Source organism: Bos grunniens, chromosome 23, assembly GCF_055505025.1.
Source record: "Bos grunniens cultivar Pamir isolate PY7600 chromosome 23, Bosgru_T2T1.0, whole genome shotgun sequence".
Lineage (NCBI taxonomy): Eukaryota > Metazoa > Chordata > Mammalia > Artiodactyla > Bovidae > Bos > Bos grunniens.
In genome coordinates, this window is record NC_141187.1 from 42,114,215 (window position 1) to 42,136,138 (window position 21,924).

General features: G+C 41.5%; 2 protein-coding genes across 11 annotated transcripts in view; one reads left to right on the forward strand and one right to left on the reverse strand.

Moving 5' to 3' along the window:
- Nucleotides 1-10,012, reverse strand: part of LOC147347704 (uncharacterized) — a 104,705-nt gene extending 94,693 nt beyond the window's left edge. The window contains exon 1 of the mRNA XM_086370597.1: nt 9,905-10,012. Within this exon, the coding sequence (XP_086226723.1) occupies nt 9,905-10,012 (108 nt within the window). The remainder of the gene's footprint in view (nt 1-9,904) is intronic.
- Nucleotides 1-21,924, forward strand: part of ATXN1 (ataxin 1) — a 420,722-nt gene that overhangs the window by 79,836 nt on the left and 318,962 nt on the right. The window lies entirely within an intron of this gene.

Sequence of the window (21,924 nt, forward strand, 5' to 3'; positions counted from 1 at the left end):
ATTTACACCTTTAAATAAACTTTTTTTTTTTGTTTAAAGTCTGGGGAGGTTGTACTTAAAAGTATTTGTAGGGCTTAAAAGAAATCTTGTCGGAAAAGGCTCTTAAGGTTTTCTGCATGTTATGGATGGAAAAAAATTGGCCCCCCATATGAATATGTTAGTTAACCTTCTTTGTTTCTAGCTTGAAGTATAATATTAAATGGGTCTAGTGTCCAAGAATCTTTATTTTCAGCAAGTTTGACCATCCTGTGTATTTTGTTTTACGTAAACATCTGTTTCCAGCATAATTCTCGAAAACCTGTGTGTCTCATACCTTTGAGGTGGACCCCTATGAGGGAAGTAACTACACAACCAGAAACTCTGGTTGTCTGTTGGAATAGCCAATGGGTGCTTTTCTATTTAACCTTAATTAGAGCAAGAACTATGAGAATAATTCACTAATTCATGGTGTGTTACCAGATTAGAAATCACCTCTGTTTTTCATGCTTCTGGACGTAGTACTTCAGAAGACTATAAGGTTGGAAGTTCAGAAGGAGACATTATATATTTCAGAATCTGATATGGTTTTTCACTTTAGAGTCTGTGTTATTTACTGTAGGATGATTATATATAATCTTTGTAACAAGGTATTACTGGAAGCACTATGGCCTGTACCATCATGCCCTGCAAGATACAGTATCAAGATGCTAAAAGTCAATATGTTTTGAGTAATTTTTTGAATTTGCATTCTTGTAAGTAAATACATACTATCTCTAGTCTATACACAAACTTTTAAAAATGAAAGAGCTCCAGGATCAAAAAATTTAAGTAATACATGGTTAAGATGGTTAATACATACGGAGAAGGCAATGGCACCCCACTCCAGTACTCTTGCCTGGAAAATCCCATGGATGGAGGAGCCTGGTAGGCTGCAGTCCATGGGGTTGCTATGAGTCAGACACGACTGAGCAACTTCACTTTCACTTTTCACTTTCCTGCATTGGAGAAGGAAATGGCAACCCACTCCAGTGTTCTTGCCTGGAGAATCCCAGGGACGGGGGAGCCTGGTGGGCTGCCATCTATGGGGTCACACAGAGTTGGACACGACTGAAGTGACTTAGCAGCAGCAGTAAATACATAACAGGTGGAGCTAAGGTCAATACTTTCTGCTCTCAGAAGAACTTACTGAAAAAGAAAATATCTCGGGCTTGGTACCACTTGAAGCATGTTTCATCTTTTAACAGTTTAAAGATTGAGCAATGACCGGTTTCTCTGTTTCCTGATTTGTTGCCATGCAATAAAGGCTAACTTCATTTTTAATCACCTGTACACAATGAATACCTGTAAACATTTAATGTCAGCTGTGTAAGTTAGATGCCAACTTAACAAAATCTGACTTCTTGATGCATCTTACCATGAGCAGAGAGCAGCCTTCTCCAGCTTCTAACAGGGAAGACTGCTGCGTTTTACATAAGTTGACTTTAAAAGTGGTGGTTTTTTGGCATGTGGCGTGGGTGCAGCAGTAATCCTGAGCCTGCCTTTCAAAATGTGCAGAGATGCGTCCGGGTCTGTGGGCGGGGGAACCACCTCTGTGCCCTCACTTGTTACTCATTCAATTGTTCCTCACCAGTAAAGGGAAAACCCAGAGTCTGTACCCAACTTGTTCTCAATAATGGGGGGTGGGGGAGAGGGGCTGGAGATGCCACGATCATTTGCCCAAAGGCTTCATTTTAGAATAGTTTAGCAAAATGCAGTTTTATTATTTGACTTCCAGTGTGTGCGTGCTTAGTCACTTCAGTCGTGTCCGACTCTCTGCGATCTTATGGACCATGGCCTGCCAGACTCCTCTGTCCATGGGATTCTCCAGGCAAGAATACTGGAGTGGGTTGCCATTTCCTTCTCCAGTGTGTATTCCAAGCTAATATATAAATGGCACGAGTGATGAAAATGGAGTATAGTAGTGAACAAAATTTCCCGTGTGCTTACCAGTTCACCTGGTATGACAGTGAACTGTAAAGTCTCGTGCACCTTTAGAATATGAAGGTGAATTAATGAGGAATCCTTTATTCTGTTAGAAAACACTCCTAGGAAGGTAACACTTCACTTGCATATAAGACTCTAAAAATGTAGAGGTTGTATAATGAATTCAAAGAAATTGAATTATGTATTCATTAAGAAGGCATTATCCTTATTAGCAGAGACTCAATGATTGTGGTTTTGCAGAATGCTAACTAAATACTTAGGAAGGAGCAGGAAAGAATGTCACTGGCCTGGCACAGCAGGGGCTAGGGTGAAGTCTCTGGCCTGTCATTAACTGTTGTGTGGCCTTTGACAAATAACCTAACTTCTCTGTGCCTTAGGAAAATGAGGAAGTTGGATTACATCAGTGGTTTTTAAATGTGGCTTCAGAAACCCCTGGAGAATTCTAGGCCTCCCACCAGCCTCTGTTGAATGAGCCAAAGACTTGGAGGTGAGGATGGGGGGTGGGCAGGGAGCAGAGGTTGAGGCCCCAGGATCTCTAAATTAGAATTTCAGTTCATGAAGCCACAAAATCAAATGATCTTTAAGACCACTTCCAAGTCTTCTGTTTTAGTCCCTACAAAAAAGTAGCTCTTGATCATCCAGTAAGGAATTGAGCCTCTCATAAGAGAAAGTTTTCAATGTAAAGAGGGGGATGGATTCATCATCTGCGAAGGCTACAGCTTTCCTGCTGTCAGAGGAGTCTAAGATCTTCCCAGAGGAACAGAGATGAGAGCTGAGAAAGGTGATTTCTCTCTACCATGTCCCCTGTGAAGAGAAACTTAGGAGATGAGAGAAGAAAATCCCTGGAGTCAAGATGCTGCTAGATGTCCCCGTGCCTGAGCTATCACCCACGAGCTGATTTGTCGGCCCTGTGGTCTGCATCTGAGTTAACAGTCAGATGATGAAAAAGTGGCCGTATTCTGTCCTGGTGTCAGACCATGGGGGCGCCAGGAGAAGAAGTGTGGCACGGACCAGGCCCCTGCCAGGGGCGCTGACAGCTCCTTGGCACCTAGAGGCACAGCCTCCGCCCCTACCGCCCGGGCACAGATAGTATCTCAGGGGAATGGGGATGGGGTGCGGGGGAGGAAAGGAAAGTCGCAGGGATCCCGAAGTGGTAATATCCATGGTGGCGGCAGAGCAGTTTGCCAAGAAGAAAATGCTGGCACTAGGTTGCCAAGCATGTTTGTACTAGAATGGGGTTCAGACATTCAAACAGAGCACTGTCTGTTTGCAAGGACTCATGTGAAAGGTTTGTTTGTCCCAAGCTGAAATCCAGGAGGAGTCTGTCTGTCATAAACACTCTCAGGTCGTCTTCAAGCCCCCTTGAATCTGATCTCCAAAAGAGGGGAGACAGTTTTCAGCTATCTAGTGAGGAACGAGATGTTTTTCTTAGACGTCGCTGCCTGTGAGAATTAAGGAGAGCTCTCTGTCAAAAGTTCCTGCGGGAGGGTTAACAGAGGTGGAAAGTTGAAATAACCTTAAAGGCACAGAAGCCGAGAAACTGTCCTCTTCATCCCCACAGCCACAATTAGTTTTGGAAGGCTGTCGGTGCAGAGACTCAGGGCCGTTCATTTAGAAAGCAGCTGTGTTGGATCGCTCCGGTGTGTTGGCCCATTGGGTACCATATCTCTTCCGTACCTCGTCTCCATCCAAGGCGAAGAAAGCTGTATCTTGATTGAAGCTAGACTGATGAATGGACATCTAGTTTTGCGCTCTGAACACACCAGCAAGTGGTTGGTGACCTTACAGAAGGAGTCCTTTTTGGTAAATGGCCTGATACATATTTTTAAAGGCCTGATGGAAGAAGGCAAAGGATGCCTTTTCTTTTCTCTCATGTTTTGGAAACCTGGATCGCATCAACCTTCTGGTTGGTTTTGGCTGTCAAGGCTCCTTATGCCAGAGCCAGTGCAAGCCAGGTTTCTGAGGTTCCTCCTGACTCATGTTGGCAGCCTCTTAAAAATAACTGTCCTTCCAAGTTCAGCTTAAATATATAACTCAACAAATAAATACATATAAAGTATATGAATAGAAGTAGGAAAGTGTGGATTAATAGACCAAAAAGTACCAGTTGTGCCATGAAAAATACTATAAAACACTCTTAGGAAGGTTCTTGCTTGTGTTATTACTTGTGCAGCAAATGTAGAGGAGCTGACCCACTTCTCATGACCGATCATTTCAGATTTCTCTGCCGGAAGGTTGCGAACTGCCAATCCCTTGCACATTTCCTTGATGTCCTGTATGCCGTTGCTTTATCCCAGGCGCTGCATGTGGAAGTGGTTCAGCACTGAACCACTTTATCAGTGGTTCTCTGATAAAAAAGAGATTCTGTGACACCCCTCCCTTCCATGTTCCTTCTTTTCTTTCATGAATGTCCTTTGTTGCTTTGAATGAGAAATCCTCGAATATCAAATTACAAGATTATTGCTGATTTTGAAAATGAAAAGTGAGAACAGAGAGTAGAAAGGAGGAGGGAGATGCTTCATGTGGGAGCTGATGTTGACTGTGTTTGGATACACATGTGGGCAGGTATGGAGGGGCGCTCTGCAGGGGAACCAGCTGCTCCCTGAGAATGAGGTCAGGACTCAGGAGTTCTGTGCCTTTGGCGGCGGCAGTCCCTCAAGGCTTTTGGGGACATTACCATTAAGGGGATAGGTGACATCAAGCAGGGTTTTCTGGCAATTGTTTGTTGTACAGGGAGCTCTCATTTTCAGGTCCCAGCTGTGTTCAGAAGAGTCAACATGGGTACTTTCAGCACGCATCTTTTTTCCCTCCCAGCTTCTGTTATCTGCCACGTGTATGTTTCCACTGGCATTGAAGCGCAGGGTTCTTAAAATTGCTGACAAATAATCTCTATTTCACATTTCACTGGCACCATGGTCTCACTGTAAATGCTCCCGGTATGTTCTTGGGAAGTTGCATAATTGCAGCTACTCGAGTTGACTGTACAATATGTTCAGTGACTAATGGCCTAATCAGAACTTGAAAAATATATAAACAGTTCAACAGAAGCCATTGATTCACTGAGCTCTTTTCAGCCAGACAAGGGTGAGCTAATGGGAACGGCAAAGACGGAGGTGTGCAGCTGCGACTTGGGGTATTGAAGTCAGAGCCTGCCTGCACATCCCGCAAACCGCTGCAGCCTTGCTTGTTGGTGGTGCATCATCGTTCATTGTTCCCCGGCGTTGAGCCTGGAATGCCCCAGGGTTGTCCTGAGTGACTCTTACGGGTGTTCCTTAATGTGCATGTTACACATATGGCAACTCTGCGCCTTTCCTCTAAATGGTGCTCTGGCGAGGCTGCTGGTCTCACGTGTCCTCTGTGGCGTCACCCTGGGGTTCTGAGGATAGAATTACAGCAGAGACTATGCCAGCCTGGCTGCAAGACCTACCTGGGCACATGGTTGATCGACACGTTCTGTCATCCTCAGTGGCACCTTTCCTTCCAAAACGCACAGCTGAGATGCACAGAGGTAGAGACTTGCAAAGGAACTGAGTAGCCCTGCCCCCCAAAATAAAAGGATCCCCAGAAAAGTTGAGCAGGAGTATCAGTCATCAGTATCTCGTTCCCTTTCCTTAGGGATTTATTAGAGAGCCCCTAAATTCTACACCTCTTACCCCATCCATCCCTTTCTCATAGAAAATTTTTTCTTATCTTCACTCCCAATTGAATGTTTCAATTTTTTTGATGACATCTTTCAATTTCTAGAAGCTAGTCTCTTCTCGATGTAATAATTTAAATCGTTCCTAATTAAAACATTAGGAATTTGGTGTTTTCTAAAACGATCGACTGTTTCCTTAGGTACACGTCAGTTCATTCATAAAGAAAAAAAAATAAAAAGAGTCCTTTCACGCTTTCTGTGTCCCACATTTGTGGTAATGCTTACCCTTCTTTCTGGCTGTTTAAGAATTAAATGGCCAGTGGGCTTCAGTGTGATTTGTTTCACTTGAAAGTTTTAAAGCTACTGGAGTGGAGGTATAATGAATGAGAATTTATTTTGGAGCTCAGGACACTGTGGACTAGAAAACGAAAAGGAAGAAAGGGAAGGAGTAGAAAGAGGTGTCTGGGGGCTGAGCAGACTTCTGGGGGCTGCCCGCACAGGTTAAGTTCTGGTCTGCTCTCGCCAGAAATCTGGGGTACAGAGCCAGGAGCCAGGACAGCATCCTTATCTAACTTAAGTCCTTCACATTCTGTTCAAGTTTTATTATCTGTACTTCATGGGGGAGACCAGGGGTAAAATACTCCAAAACAGTGGAGAAGCAAGGGAAAACAAACAAACAAACAAAAAAACAGGCATGAAGGACCTTGGGAAATCTTTGGTACTTATTTGGTTACATGTTTCATTTTTTAAACTAGCAACCAGATTCAGTATTTTTTAAAGAAAAGACTTTTAAAGTTACTCTTCATGCCACGGCATTAAAAACACAAGATATGAAGCTGCGATTTTTTAAACTGCAATAACAATAAATTTATTAATAAGCATTAGAGTTTAAGGGGTTTCCTCTTACAACAGAATGAATTAAAACCTGCTGGAAAGCACGGCCACATTAGCATTCTTCAGCTAATTCTTGCCTTTCACTCGAGGGATGTAATAATAAGAGAGGAATGGTTTGAGTGTCTGGACGTTATTGTGTGTCCCTCCAGTGAGTCTAACTCAGTGGTTCCCAGACTTCTGTGTGTGTGAAAGTTGCTGTCAAGTGTTGTCTACACAAAATCATGTTTGCAGTGCCTTATGGGGAAAAATCAGGGATTTTCAAAGTGAATTTGAATTATATATGACATTTGTTTAATGTTCGAACTTAACCTCCCACATAAAAACTGACTATTTTTTACTCTCTCTATCCCTCTCTCCTTTCCTTACCTCCTTGCCTTTTTTTTGGAATATTTATTGATTTATTTTCAGTTTTTTAAAATTCATTTTTATTGGAGAATAGTTGCTTCACAATGTTGTGTTAGTTTCTACTGTATAGCAAAGTTAATCAGACACACACATACATGTTTCCCCTCTTTTTTCAAAAAAGATTAACTTTTTTCTTCCCTTCTTATTTCCCTCCCTGTTTGGTAGTTTCAATTCTACAGATCTCTCTCTCTCTCTCTTTTTTTTTTGGTGAAATTAAAATAGTGGTGTCAATTTATATTCAAACCAGAACCTTACTAGCTTGCTGAATATTCAGATCTCTTAGAGAAAATAATGAAAATATGCTGTAAAAGTCTATCTGAATTCCCCATCCGGTGTTCCTACTCAGCTTTCTGCCTTCAGTTTCTCATTTTTAGCTGGAAAAGTGTACCAGCCAAAAGACAGCCAGGTTCTTTGTGAAGCAAAGCATATCAAACCATCTGTAGATAAAAAAGTAACATTTTGGCTTAAAAGCCACCTTCTGATGTAAGACAGAATGAAAATTATAATGATTGATAGAGTATACAGTATTGTTATTAAGAATTTGAAAATAAGATTTTCCTATAAATAACTCAAGATATTCCACGTAAGTCAAGACTTACGTGATACAATATGTGCATTTTCTCAAAAATCAAGAGAAATTAAACTAGTACCCAAGAAGTTGGGTTATGAAGTAAGAATGTCAGTGAAGATCCTGAAAGTAATTTAAACATTGGCATTGTACATATTTCACTTATATCTGTCACAGAAGATTAATTTTACCCTGCACTTTTGCTATGTGACATCAACCCCATTAATTTATTTCTGTCATTTCTGGCTGGCAAAATTAAAATAATTCAGTCCTATAAAGAAGCCTTTTTTGCCATTGTTAAAATTCAGTGGCACAAATGAAAGCTACGTCTAAAGTTATTGCCAGGATTTAGGGAAAAAACCAAACAAACAACATTTTGGTTCAAACAGAAGGTCTTTCGGGCAAACAGTCATGGATGAAAGTTGCAAGAAAAAAATTAAAAAACTCGTAAGTTCAGCATGCACCAAACATTTTCAGACAACCATTTAGTGTCTAAAAATTTCACAGTTTGAAGTGCGTGATAGATACAGAAAACAGGGCATGATGGTTGAGGAAAATAGTGAATTAAGAGCAGTAATAGGAAATTGTAAACAATTTTATCTGAATTTCATCAATTGCTTTTTGCTTACATTCACAATTAGTTATCTATTGAAAAACAAATGCAGGTGAACATTTAGCTGCTTAAAAAGGAATTAGCTGCTTGAAAAGACAAGTGTTCCTGTTGAATTTACCTGAAGAGTAAGCCTCAAAACACTATTGTGAAAACACATCAACCTTCACTAGTATGAATGAAGCAGGATACAAGTAAAATGGGTAGAGTAAATAGGATTTGGAGAAAATCCTAGTATACAGGGTTAAATTTTTTTAAATTAATTAATTTGACCCTTCTAATTTTATAACCAAATACATCAAAAATAAGTTCATGATAAAGCATTCTTTATAGTAAAATCTTTTTGCACATGTTTGATGCTAGTCTTGGAATAGATGTGCCTGGAAGCTGGCTTTTGATCTTACCTGTTGCAAAGTAATACCCAGGTAGTATATAAAATTCTCCCCTCCCCAATATTGTTTTCTCCCATAGCTAGCCATCTGTGAGAAAGCTCTGAGAAACCACTCTAGACCCAATGATGAGAGTACAGAGGGAAAATAAGCCAAGATTCAAAATTATAATTTCATGTCAAGTGTTATCATCAGACATCTCAAGTATTATATGACTTTTAAAAATAAATGTTGTTGGCTAAGCATTATGTGACTCCCTGTCTTCTTATCCAGGTGGGGTTTTCAAACTTTGTTCATTCTGGGAAGGGGGATTTAAAAATAGAAGACGCCTTCCCCCAGTCTGCACATAATGAATACCTGTGTTCCAACTTGGAGCCCATCACTTGCCAAATTCATTGCTTGTCATCTCCCAGGACTCCTCCGCGGCCCCCTGATTCACGCCTTATTGTTTGTTTACAGGTTTGTCTCCCGGACGAAGGCTGGAGAGCTTTTTTAGGACAGGGACAAACTCTTGTACAGTTCCCGTGATGCTTTATGCCCTGTGGCCACTCAGATGCTATTCATTGATTTTTTTAAAAAATTGTTAGCTAGTAAGTGAAAGTAAAAGAGCCAAATGAGGTAAAAGCTCAGATCTGAAATGCTAACAAAATCATGTAGGGATGCCATGAATGTGGGATAAAATGAACTTGCTATTCTAGATCCTGTGGTGAACTAGAAGAAAATCAATGACTGATGCTCGCGTAAAACTTGTCTTGGTCAGCTGAACGTTCCAGAGCAGAGGCCAATATTGTAGTTAAATCTGTCCTGGAGATGGAACAAACCGAAAGATTTGAACCAAAAAGAATCACACTGAAAGTCTTTGGTCACCATGAACCATCCACAACAGAAAATGTAATTTGTGAGCTGGGAGTTAGGGTGGGAAACCCACGTTCGTGTCCTTTTTATGGAGAAAATATCCATTCTGCCCCTTGTACTGCTTTTTTCATGGCTCTGCCGTTGTTTATTATTATTTGTTAGTATTGACTGTTTATTTTCCCACCACTACATGAAGAGTGCAAGGACCATATTTTATTCATATGTATATCCTTGGGGCCTAGGTACTCAGCAAATGCTGAATGAGGAAATAAGATGTTTCAATTTCCCTAGCAGCGAGCAAGATATATAAAACTGGGGCTAAGACTAACAAGAATTGGTTTCATATGCTAGTAATTGTGGGTTTAGAAATAAAGAGCTACTATGTACCTTATTTTTTGAAAAGTGTGTGTATACCTGAGTAACTTTCAAAGTAAAAATTACAGTTACGGAGTATTCAATCTGGTATTCAGTCCTTTTAAGAGCATCACCCTGCTTTTCTCCATGAGCCAGATAAAAGCTGTTTGTTAGTAGGCAGTCTTTGGAAATCTTAGCTTGTATGTACTTCCACCTGATTGTAAACTCACCCACCCTTCGTACTTTGGTATCAAAGGTGCTGTCATCGTCAGCTTGATGGGGGTAGCCAGGTTGGAGACAGTCTCTGTGCTGTTATCTGTCTTGATGTTTTCATTCATCATGTAACACTTTAGAGTTTGATATTTTGCATATTGAAGACAGTGTGTATGATGTCTGAGTTTCTTTTCTCCCCACCCCATCCTGTCATCATCTTTCCTGGCAGTTCCTACACCCAATTTAATATAGCAAAGAAGAGACTTGTTGGTGATCCGGTGGTTAAGAACCCACCTTGCAATGCAAGGGACATGGGCTTGATCCCTGGTTGGGAGCTAAGACCTGGCATCCTGTGAAGCGACTAAGTCTGAGTGCCACAGCTAAAGAGAGTGCACCATGACGCACAAAGCCCTCACACGATTCAGTGAAGACCCCATATGCTGCAACGAAGACCCGACACAGCCAAATCCATAAGTAAATTAATATTAAAAATAAATAGCATAGGGGATTCATCTTCACCTCTCCCTGAGAACTCTTCCTGCCTGTCCATTAGCCCTTCAGGTGCCATGAAGGCTTGAATTTCAAATCCTCAAAACAAATTGAGAATGTGTAACACCTTCCCAGAGGGCTTCCCCGGTGGCTCAGCAGTTAAAAAAAGAAAAAAAAAAAATTCCTCCCGCAGTGCAGGAGATGCAAGAGACATGGATTCCATTTCTGGGTCAGGAAGATCCCTGGAGAAGAGAATGGCTACCCACTCCAGTATTCTTGCCTGGAGAATCCCATGGATAGAGGAGTCTGGTGGGCCAAAAAAGAGTTGGACACGACCTAGTGACTAAACAGCACCACCTTCCCGAAAGGTAAAAGAGAAACTGTGAGTCTGTTGGAAGCAGTATTGACTGCCCAAAGGCCAGTATCATTACAGAAATGGAGGAGAATCCAGGAAGAGCTTGGTGTTTGGTTCAGGACCTGGGCCCTTAGTCCTTCAGAGTAAGGTGACATTATTTGCAGAATTTATAAGATTATTATGCATTGAAGAAAGGCCAGTGAGAGAAAAACGTCGAATTCTAATGTCTTAGAACTAATTAATATGGCCACAGTTACAGAGGATTAACGCCCTGAGGTTGATCTGTTAAAATGCTATTGGTTACTTGTTACCAAGGATCTGTATGCTTATTATATTCCCTGTAAGAGCCTTGTGTCGAGCCACCAGTCTGTGCAATTCAGACGACCACCTCCACCTCAAAAAGACTGATGGTGATTTTATGAATTTAATATCCAATCTTAGAAGCTGTATTTTTTGTTTAAGATTTCAGTAAGAATAGAAGCTGTGTTTTCCATTTACAGTTTTGTTATTCTGAAATCGAAGTGGAAAGTCTGAGCGGAATTAAGAACTCCATAAAACAGGATCTTTTAACATCTCGGTTTAAGTCATTTTCTTAGAGAGAATTTGTTGAGGAAATTCCCTTATTTCTTTGGTAGACTGATTTCTTCTTCTGAGACGGTGGCTATGTCCTGCGATCTGATTCCCAGACATCTGTTCTGTCATCAGAGTCAGGCTAAGTCAATCACATGGGTATTTGATTTACACTGTGTTAAACCTTGTGATTGAAAGAATTTTTATTAGTGATGTCAAGATAATAAATTGCAGAGAGCTTTCGACAGTTCTGTGTAACAGTCAAGTAGCAGGCTTTGGCCCGTCTAGCAGTGGAATGGATTGTGAGCTCATCGTCAGGTCACTGTGGAGCAGCCATGTTTCCGTGGCCTGTGGCTGGGAGTAAGTGTAGTGGGGCCATTAGAAAAGGCCTGTGGTTGAGTTTTGACTTAGAGCTCTTTTAAAAATGCCAGACAGACTGAACTCATGGGAGAGTTTGAGTGAGACCGGCTGTAATGTAAGTGAAATATACATGCAGGTTGGAGACTTCTGCCTCAGAGGGAGAAACTGATGCAGGAAAGGAGAGAGCACAGAACACCAGGTAGACTGATGTATGCCTTAGACCAGTGGGTATCAGCCTGGGAGCATTTCGAGTACCCAGGGGACAGCTGGCCGGGTCTGGAGACACTTTTTATTGCCGTAACTGGGAGGAGGTGGGTCGCTGTGCTGGCGTCTCGTAGGTAGAGGTCCGGATGCCGCTGCTGCTGCTGTTCAATTGCTCAGTTGTGTCCGACTCTTTTGTGACCCCATGGACCACAGCACGCCAGGCTTCCCTCTCCTTTGGGGGAGGGGTGGGGCATTTTTCTGCCTACACAGAACCCAGAGCATTTTTCAGTGCCATTTTCGCTGAGCTAGAGACAGAAAAAGAAAGTTTGTAAAAAGGGTTTGAAATAATCCTCTTTTCAGTGGTATAACTTCAGCATTTTAGAAGCCGTTTTTCTTTTAGTTAGTGTGTTGTGACTTCTAGAAGACATTTGGAGAATGTTGAAAGGAATTGTTTAAAGTGGCAATGACACATTCCAGTAGAAGAGAAACCAAGAGGGAAACGAGTAGCCAAGGAAACTCCAGATGAAGGGTTTGAAAACTTGAATGTGCAGCTAGTACTCACCTGGGGATAAGGGAAGATTCGGATTCCTGGGCCCCTGCAGCCTGGGTAGGTGGGTTAGGGTGGGGCTCTGGGGGTTGTATTTTTAACGCATCCTTTTGCTTCTCTGGTGGCGCAGATGATAAAGAATCTGCCTGCAATGCAGGAGACCTGGGTTTGATCCCTGGGTCGAATTCTCCAGGGAGGATCCCCTGGAGAAGAGAAAGGCAACCCACTCCAGTATTCTTGCCTGGAAAATGCCATGGACAGAGGAGCCTGGTGGACTATAGTCCGCAAAGAGTTAGACACAACTGAGCGACTAACACAACACACTCCTGTGATACATTTAGCACAAAAGGTTCTTGGATCACATGCTAAGAAACAAAATGTAAATAACTGTTTTAAAATATGTACATATTTTAATAATTGAGTATAAAATGAAACTATTGCATAATACTAATGTTAGAGGACAGAATAAGGAAGTATATTAAGCATAGTAAGTTCTTGACATTTCAGTTACATTTTGGGGGATGTGGTTTGTTTTAGGCATATTTGAATCCTTATTATATCAAGCCATATTTATATTCAAAGTATATAATGATTTTGACCCTTGATTGTTCTTGTTAAGACTGTCATCTTCCCTGTGTGATTAATTGTTGTGTTGATATAAATATGATTTTGGCTTACTAATGTTCAGTAAGAACTAATGACTCTTGGGAATGTCAGTGACTCTGTGAGTCCTTTGTAAGTCAGATATAACCAAGCTATTATTACAGGCTTGTTTGGATGCTAAGAGATAACATTTATGAATTTCTTTCTTAAAAAAGATTTTTGTTGTAGTATAGGTTATTTACAATGCTGTGTTAATTTCTGCTGTACAGGAAAGTGACTCTATTTATATTTTTTTTCAAAATCTTTTCAGTTCATATTCTTTTCCATCATGGTTTATCAAAGGATTGAGTATGGCTCCCTGTGCTACGGTAGGACCTGTTCATCATAGTTTGCATCTGGTGGTGGCAGTTTTAGTTGCTAAGTTATGTCTGACTCTTGTAACCCCATGGACTGTAGCCTGCCAGTCTCCTCTGTCCATGGGATTTCCCAGGAAAGAATACTGGAGTGGGTTGCCATTTCTTTCTCCAGGGCATCTTCCTGACCCAGGGATTGAACCTGGGTCTCCTACATTGCAGGTGGATTCTTTGCCTGCTGAGCCACTGGGGAAGCCCATAGTTCGCATCTGCTGATCCCAAACTTCCAATCCTCTCCCCCAGCCCCGCTTCCCCCGTGGCAACTGCAAATCTGTTCTTAGTGTCTATGAGTCTGTTTCTTTGGTGTATTTATTTATATCATATTTTAGAGTCCACATTTAAGTCATTTCATATGGTAGTTGTCTTTCTCTTTCTGACTTACTTCATTTAGTATGATAATCTCTAGGTCCATCCATGTTGATGCAAATAACATTATTTCATTCTTCTTTATGGCTGAGTAATATTCTAGTATGTGTGTATATGTATCAGTTCAGTTCAGTTCAGTTCAGTCGCTCATTTGTGTCCGACTCTTTGCGACCCCATGAATTGCAGCATGCCAGGCCTCCCTTTCCATCACCAACTCCCGGAGTTCACTCAAACTCACGTCCATTGAGTCAGTGATGCCATCCAGCCATCTCATCCTCTGTTGTCCCCTTGTCCTCCTGCCCCCAATCCCTCCCAGCATCAGAGTCTTTTCCAATGAGTCAACTCTTCACATGAGGTGGCCAAAGTACTGGAGTTTCAGCTTTAGCATCATTCCTTCCAAAGAAATCTCAGGGCTGATCTCCTTCAGAATGGGCTGGTTGGATCTCCTTGCAGTCCAAGGGACTGTCAAGAGTCTTCTCCAACACCATAGTTCAAAAGCATCAATTCTTCGGCGCTCAGCCTTCTTCACAGTCCAATTCTCACATCCATACATGACCACTGGAAAAACCATAGCCTTGACTAGACAGACCTTTGTTGGAAAAGTAATGTCTCTGCTTTTGAATATGCTATCTAGGTTGGTCATAACTTTCCTTCCAAGGAGTAAGCGTCTTTTAATTTCATGGCTGCAGTCACCATCTGCAGTGATTTTGGAGCCCCCCAAAATAAAGTCTGACACTGTTTCCACTGTTTCCCCATCTATTTCCCATGAAGTGATGGGACCAGATGCCATGATCTTAGTTTTCTGAATGTTGAGCTTTAAGCCAACTTTGTCACTCTCCTCTTTCATCAAGAGGCTTTTGAGTTCCTCTTCACTTTCTGCCATAATAGGACATCCTTATCCATTCATCTGTTGATGGACATTTAGATTGTTTCTAAATGGCTGTTATAAATAGTGCTGCTGTAAATATAGGAGTGCATGTAGCATTTGTGAATTTCTTAACGTAGAGTAGTTGCTCAGTAAATGCTAACTTTACAAACAAATTGCTAGAGAATTTTTCTGGGACTTTCATTTTAAGAGTATAAACTTAAGAGTTCATAATTCCTATCCATCGAGTCCATAAGGCCGATCTTTGCTATGGTGTCGCCCCCGATACCTCTCCTGCATAAAATGGTTTCCTTTCTGAAGTCCCATGGTTCTTCTCTTATTCTCTTATTTTATTGCAAAGAGGTTGTACCATTTATACACACTCTCTTCCCAGATGGAAACTAATTTCCCCAAGGCCATGACCCATCGTATCAAATACTTTATACTCCAGATAAGCCCCTGGCAGACTCTCTTTCCAAAGCACTTACTCAGTACATTTGTTGGTGGAATGACTACAATTTAGACAATTATGGCACCATCTTACAACTTCTCAGATATTGTCTCTCACTTGTTTGGAAATTGAAAATGTTGCAATGACTTTTGTAAAAACAATTTGAGAATAGTTATTTACTCAGCTTTTTATGTTAATGATGTCACGATATCAAAAATTAGCTAGAGTAAATCTACTTTAACGAGGATGGTTTGTTATCTAGATGACATGTTCCACATGTAACATCCAAATGAACTATAACACTGAGTTGTTGGCAAGTGGTTGTGGTGAGCAGAAGCAGTCATTATACATTACTTGGTAAAATTCATATTCATATCTTGTCAGTTTGTAGTGAGCCAGAGATTGAAAATACCAGTTGTTTCTGTTTTAGTAACTGCTTTTAAAAAATATCTCAAATCTTTTTATTTTCTTTAGTTTGACTGCTAGTAATGTTTTTAATATGTGACCTTTCAAGAAGTAATGAAATGCATCAATGCAGCTTGGCAATGCATAACAGAGCATGCTTCTAGGATTATTTTTAATGATTAAAAGTCAAATTGAACTTAAAAAAAAAAAGACCTGAAATGCAGATGAGCCAAGTAAACCCAGAAAGAAATCTATGAATGAAATGTGGGTTCCTGGCCCTTTGTGTATTCGCCAAGTCTATTTTCTCCAGATTTCTTATTTCTTGCTCATTCACCACAAAGGGGGAAAGGTGATGGGGATCTCAGAGTATGTTGTATTGTTTTGTTCTTTTTGTTTTTGGTCTGAGGTCCCTCTGAGTTTGTCCCATTGGTGTATTTTTTGCATTCTCCTTTCTCTTCCCTGGTGGTTTGAAGAATGTACTATAGTTGTCCATGAGTTTTGGTTGGGGAGGTACAGCCATCAGACCTGAGTTTTCCAGAGGCAGCTTTGATGGTGATCTGGGAAGGTGAATGGCGGAACATGAGAACGGCCGGAAATCTCAATGGGAGAGTGGGAGAGCTGGGTGAGAGCTGAGGCAGCAAGGCTGGAGGGATGGAAAGGGAAGAATTCAAGTAGTGTAACCAGGAAGTAGAACAGTTAGAATTTGGCACAGCTCCCGAGAGTAATATGAGGGAAGGCGGAGGTGTGGGTGCTGCTTGTTCCCAGTTTGGGCCACTCAGTGATGCCAGGGACCAGAAGGAGCTCAGTGAATCTGTAGACACGATGGGCCCCCAGACTGTCGGCCGTCATCCAGCATTGCTTGCCTTCTCTCCTTCATGACCCTGTAGCTTAGCCCTTCTTGATTGGGAACCATGGCTAATGGCACCTTCAGCTTCCGTTGGATGGCCTCAGGTGTCAGGTGCTTAGAAGTGACATCAGGGGCGTGTGGGCTCCACTGAATAAATGTAGAGGCGAAAGAGAAGTGTTAGTCTAGAGCTGTCCCAGTGCTTAATACGAAAGGCAGGATAAAAATGTTTGCTAAACTAAAATTACTCACTTCAGATTTCAAGAGCCACGGGAGAAGTTTAGTATTTACCGGCTAGGAACATCAGCCCCTCACTTAGTAATGCCTGATTCAGAGAACTTTCTTTTGTGGTGCAGCATACTGAGGGGCTTCTACCAAGATAGAAAAAGAGAACAGTGCTTCCTAAACTATAATTACTTCAACGTTGCCATAAGTAAATATTTTAAATATACAAAAACGGCAACATCAGGAAATATGACTAAGAAGTCAAGATGTGACACACCCTCTAGCCCCCACCTTTGTGGTTGTTGAAAATTTCCACCAAGAATGATATATGCAAAGAAGGTTAAGGTCAGGCTGTGAAGTTTCATAGCAAAGCCAGCATTTTCATGGCCTTTAATTTTACAAAGTTAAAATCCAATGATGTACCTTACAAATGGGAGTCCAGTATTTAAGTTAGGTACGCTGTCATCGTAATTAGACACGAGCCGTTACAGTGGCTTTCCTTTCTTAACTTCTGTACAGAAGTTTGGTATGGCAACGGAGCAAAACAAAATAGAACAAGACACACGTCTGCTCCTAACTGTGTTGCTTGCAAATACACAAACCTTGAATTGACTTGGTTTGTCTGAGAGAAAGAGGCATTTGGGAGGAGAAGGAAAAAATCTCATGAGTTGGACACAGTATCAAAAGAGTTTTGTTACCATCAGTTGATATGATTGTGTCATTTTATACCAAGTGTGTAGCACAGTGCTAAGGGAATGAACTGAATTCTTCTGTATCTTGTCGTCCTTGCCCCAGGAACTTCTAAATATTACTGAACTTCCCAAGTGGCACTCTGCCTGCCAATGCAGAAGTCACAGAAGACTTGGGTTCAATCCCTGGGTGGGGAAGATCCCCTAGAGAAAGGAATCACAATGCACCTCAGTATTCTTGCGTGGAGAATCCCATGAACAGAGGAGCCTGGTGGGCTACAGTCCACGGGGTCGCAGAGTCAGACACGACTGAGCAGGCACAAACTTTAGTAATCCATATCCTTTCTCTGGCAGTTATTCCCCAAATCATGAAACGCTCTCATCACTTTCCTGCTGCAAAGTGAAGAGGTGCTCAGTGAGTTGGCTATTTTAGCATTCATTGAAAAGCTCCATGGCAGATTGTGGCATTCATATTGGAAACAGAGACGTATAGAACATTTCAGAGGGGCGTGGGGGCTACCAGATATGGGTGTCATTAAGAATGGCTGGGCATTTAGAAAGGTCAAGACACAACTGATCCATGGATTCTAAATTGTACTCCAAATCCATTTTCTTTCTTTTTTTTTTTTTGCCACGAGTTAGTATATATTATCTTTCTTTCTTCTTTTTTTTTTTTAGGTTTATTTTATTTTATTTTTTTTAATTAATTTTATTTTATTTTTAAACTTTACATAATTGTATTAGTTTTGCCAAATATCAAAATGAATCCACCACAGGTATACATGTGTTCCCCATCCTGAACCCTCCTCCCTCCTCCCTCCCCATACCATCCCTCTGGGTCGTCCCAGTGCACTAGCCCCAAGCATCCAGTATCGTGCATTGAACCTGGACTGGCATCTCGTTTCATACATGATATTTTACATGTTTCAATGCCATTCTCCCAAATCTTCCCACCCTCTCCCTCTCCCACAAAGTCCATAAGACTGTTCTATACGTCAGTGTCTCTTTTGCTGTCTCATATACAGGGTTATCGTTATCTTTCTTTCTTCTAAAATCACTTCACATTAGGATGGAGTCTCGCAGATAAGCTGTCATGGAGCTCCTCAGTGAATACCATAGATTGTACTATAGACTAATTACTCTCTTTCAAAATACCTAAAACTTCCGGTTGAGTGTACTGCTAATTTTGTTCAATCTTGGGACTGAAGGGAAAGATGTTTAAAAATAAAATTGTCATAAAAATACTTTCCTGTGTTCTTCACTGTTCATCCAAGTGAGGAGAAATAGGAACAAACATGATATTTTGTGTTCTGCACAGTGGGAAGTGTTGTGAGAGATTCCCCAGAAAGTCTCAGGAACACTCACCATCTACTAATAGTTGTCAAAGATGTTGCTGTTGCTCAGCTGCTCGGTCGTGTCTGAGTCTGTGCCATCCCGTGGACTGCAGCATGCCAGGCGCTTCTCTCCTCCACCGTCTCATGGAGTTTGCTCAAGTTCATGTCCGTTGAGTTGGCTGACGCTGTCTGACCATCTCATTCTCTGCTGTCCTCTTCTCCTTTCTCCTTCAGTCTTTCCCAGCATCAAGGTCTTTCCTAGTCAGTCAGCTCTTCATATCAAGTGGTCAAAGTATTGGACCTTGAGCTTCAGCACTGAATGTTTAAGGCTGATTTCTTTCGAGATTGACTAGTTGGATCTCCCTGCAGTCCAAGGGACTCTCAAGAGTCTCCTTTAGCACCGCAGTTTGAAACCATCAATTCTCCGGCACTCAGCTTTCTTTATGGTCCAACTTGTACATCCATACGTGACTCCTGGAAAAACGACAGCTTTGACTATATGGACCTTTGTCAGCAAAGTGTTATCTCTGCTTTTTTTTTTTTAATTTTATTTTATTTTTAAACTTTACATAATTGTATTAGTTTTGCTAAATATCAAAATGAATCCGCCACAGGCATTCATGTGTTCCCCATCCTGACACTGTCTAGATTTATCATAGCTTTTCTTCCAAGGAGCAAGTGTCTTCTAAGTTCTTGGTTTCAGTCATTGTCCACAGTGATTTTGGAGCCCAAGAAAATAAAATCTGTCACTGTTTCCTCTTTTTCCCTTTCTATTTCCCATAAAGTGATGGGACCAGATGCCATGATCTTCGTTTTTTGAATGTTGAGTTTTAAGCCAACTTTTTCACTCTCCTCTTTCACTTTCATCAAGAGGCTCTTTAGTTCCTCTTCACTTTCTACCATTAGAGTGGTATCTGCATATCTGAGGTTATTGCTATTTCTCCTCCCAATCTTGATTCTAACTTTTGATTCATCCAGCCCAGCATTTCACATGATGTACTCTGCATATAAGTTAAATAAGCAGGGTGACAATATACAGCCTTGTTGTACTCCTTTCCCAATTTTAAACAAGCCCACTGGTCCATGTCCAGTTCTAACGGTTGCGTCTTGACTTGCCTACAGGTTTCTCAGGAGGCAGGTAAAGTGGTCTGGTATACCCATCTCTTTAGGAGTTTTCCACAGTTTGTTGTGATCCACACAGTCAGAGCTTCTAAATGTCAAAGAAAGAGACTCACATAAATGGAGCCACGTCACCTACCATCAGGCAGCACACAGGAGATCCGTAGTGATGGGGGTCCCTGCCAGAGGCACTTTGAAGAAAGGAAGAGCTGGGCTAGTTCTGGAAGTGGAGATGTCTTCAGCTGGGCGTTGGGAAATTATTAGGACTGATCTAGAAAGTTGGTATTCAGTATGTTTTGATTGATTCTGAATTAGCAGAAGAAAGGGCATTGATGTGCAAGAAATAATGGGTAGAGGTTATAGTGACCTGAGGGAACTAAGGGTTTAGAAAGCATTTGAAGAGAATAATCCCATCTCCCTTGCCTTACTGGGGTGCCTTCGAGATGACGGGCATTTCACTGCCCTGTTTAATACATTTTAATTCCAGAGGAATGGAGAGGGAATAGAGCCGAGGGCTCCTTGGGTCTTGCTCCCAGAACATCATTATGTTTGCTCTGTGCTCCAGCCTCGTGACCTTTTAGGGATCAAAAGATTGGACTTCACAGCATCCTGCTTATGTGGCTTTTGAGTGAGACTTCATTTTCCATGGGGTGACCCTTCCGCTTTGGGAGGTGAAAGAATCTTCCTGCTTTGTACATTTATTGGGGTGGCCTCTGAGCCAATTCATTGAGCACCTCTTCACTTTGCAACAGGAAAGTGATGAAAGTATTTCATGATTTTGGGGATAACTGCCAGCGAAAGAATCTGGATTGCTGAAGTTTGTGCGTGTGTGCTCAGTCGGGTCTGACTTTTTGCGACCCTGTGGAGCCATTAGACTCCTCTGTTTTGGGGATTTTCCAGGCAAGTATACTGGAGTGGGTTGCCATTCCCTCCCTTAGGGGATCTTCCTGACACAGGGAACAAACCCAAGTCTCCTGTATTGCAGGCGGATTCTTCACTGCTGAGCCACTGGGAAGGTCAGCAAATGATTAATTGGAAATGAGGCAGCATAGTGAGGACTGGAGAGACCCTTGGTGTCAGACAGATACAGATAGAGGTTAAAGTCCTGGATCTGTCTCTTGGTTATTTAGCTCTTTGAGTATGTTATTTAGCCCCATTCAGCTTCATTTCTTCATTTATTAAAAATAGGAAAAGGGAATATATGTAGACAGATAGCTGATTCTCAGTGCTGCACCGCAGAAACTAACATAGCATTGTAAAGCAATTATACTCCAATTTAAAAAAAACAACAAAATAATAGGAAAGTGTCACCACCTAGGATGGTTGTCAGGCTTAAAGAGATAATTTGCAAGTTTAATACTGAAATATTAGCTATTAGTATTATTGCATGTGTACATCGACACCCAAAGATAACCAGTGTTGTTTAGTAGTTCTTTTTAGTTCTTAAAGAGGGGATGGTTTATAACTAGTGCTAAGCTAAGTGTTAGTTGCTCAGTCGTGTCCAACTCTTTGAGACCCCATGGACTGTAGCCCACCAGGCTTCTCTATCCTTGGAATTCTCCAGGATTCTGGAGTGGGTCGCTACTCCCTGATAACTGCATAGTTACTTCATTAACTGATTTCATGAAATAGGCCTTTCTGAGTCTCTTTCAGGGTACTTAAAAAGTTGATTGCTGTTGGTTAAAACAAATCCTTCCTAAATTATTAAGGCCTAGGTTGGAAGAAAGTGTTTGCTGAAAGATTCTAAAGTGTACACTTCTCACAGATTCCTACCTGGGATAACCCAAATAACCAAATGTTTTCTTTATAGTCAATCCTGTCCAACTGACCCCTCATGGTTTATGCCATGGCTGTGGACCAGTAGACCTTGTTTAGGGTCACAGAATCCTAGGATAGGAAGGAAACAATGTTCTATGCTTTTCTTCTGGGAGGGATCTTCAGAACTTAGTCTCCTTAGTCAGCAGTTCCTGCTTTGAGAAGCTCCAAGACCTTTTTGGGTGGGTGAGAGAGGTCTGCAGGGTCAAAACTATTTTTATAATACTACTGGGTATCCAGTCTTGCTCTCTCACAGGTGTATAGAAGAGTTTTTCAGAGCTGCGTGATGTATGATGATGTTGTATAGTGAACACTGCTCGGAAGTCTGTGTAAGTCAGTGAGCTAATTTTATTTTCCAGTGACCAGTGTATGGGATTTCCCAG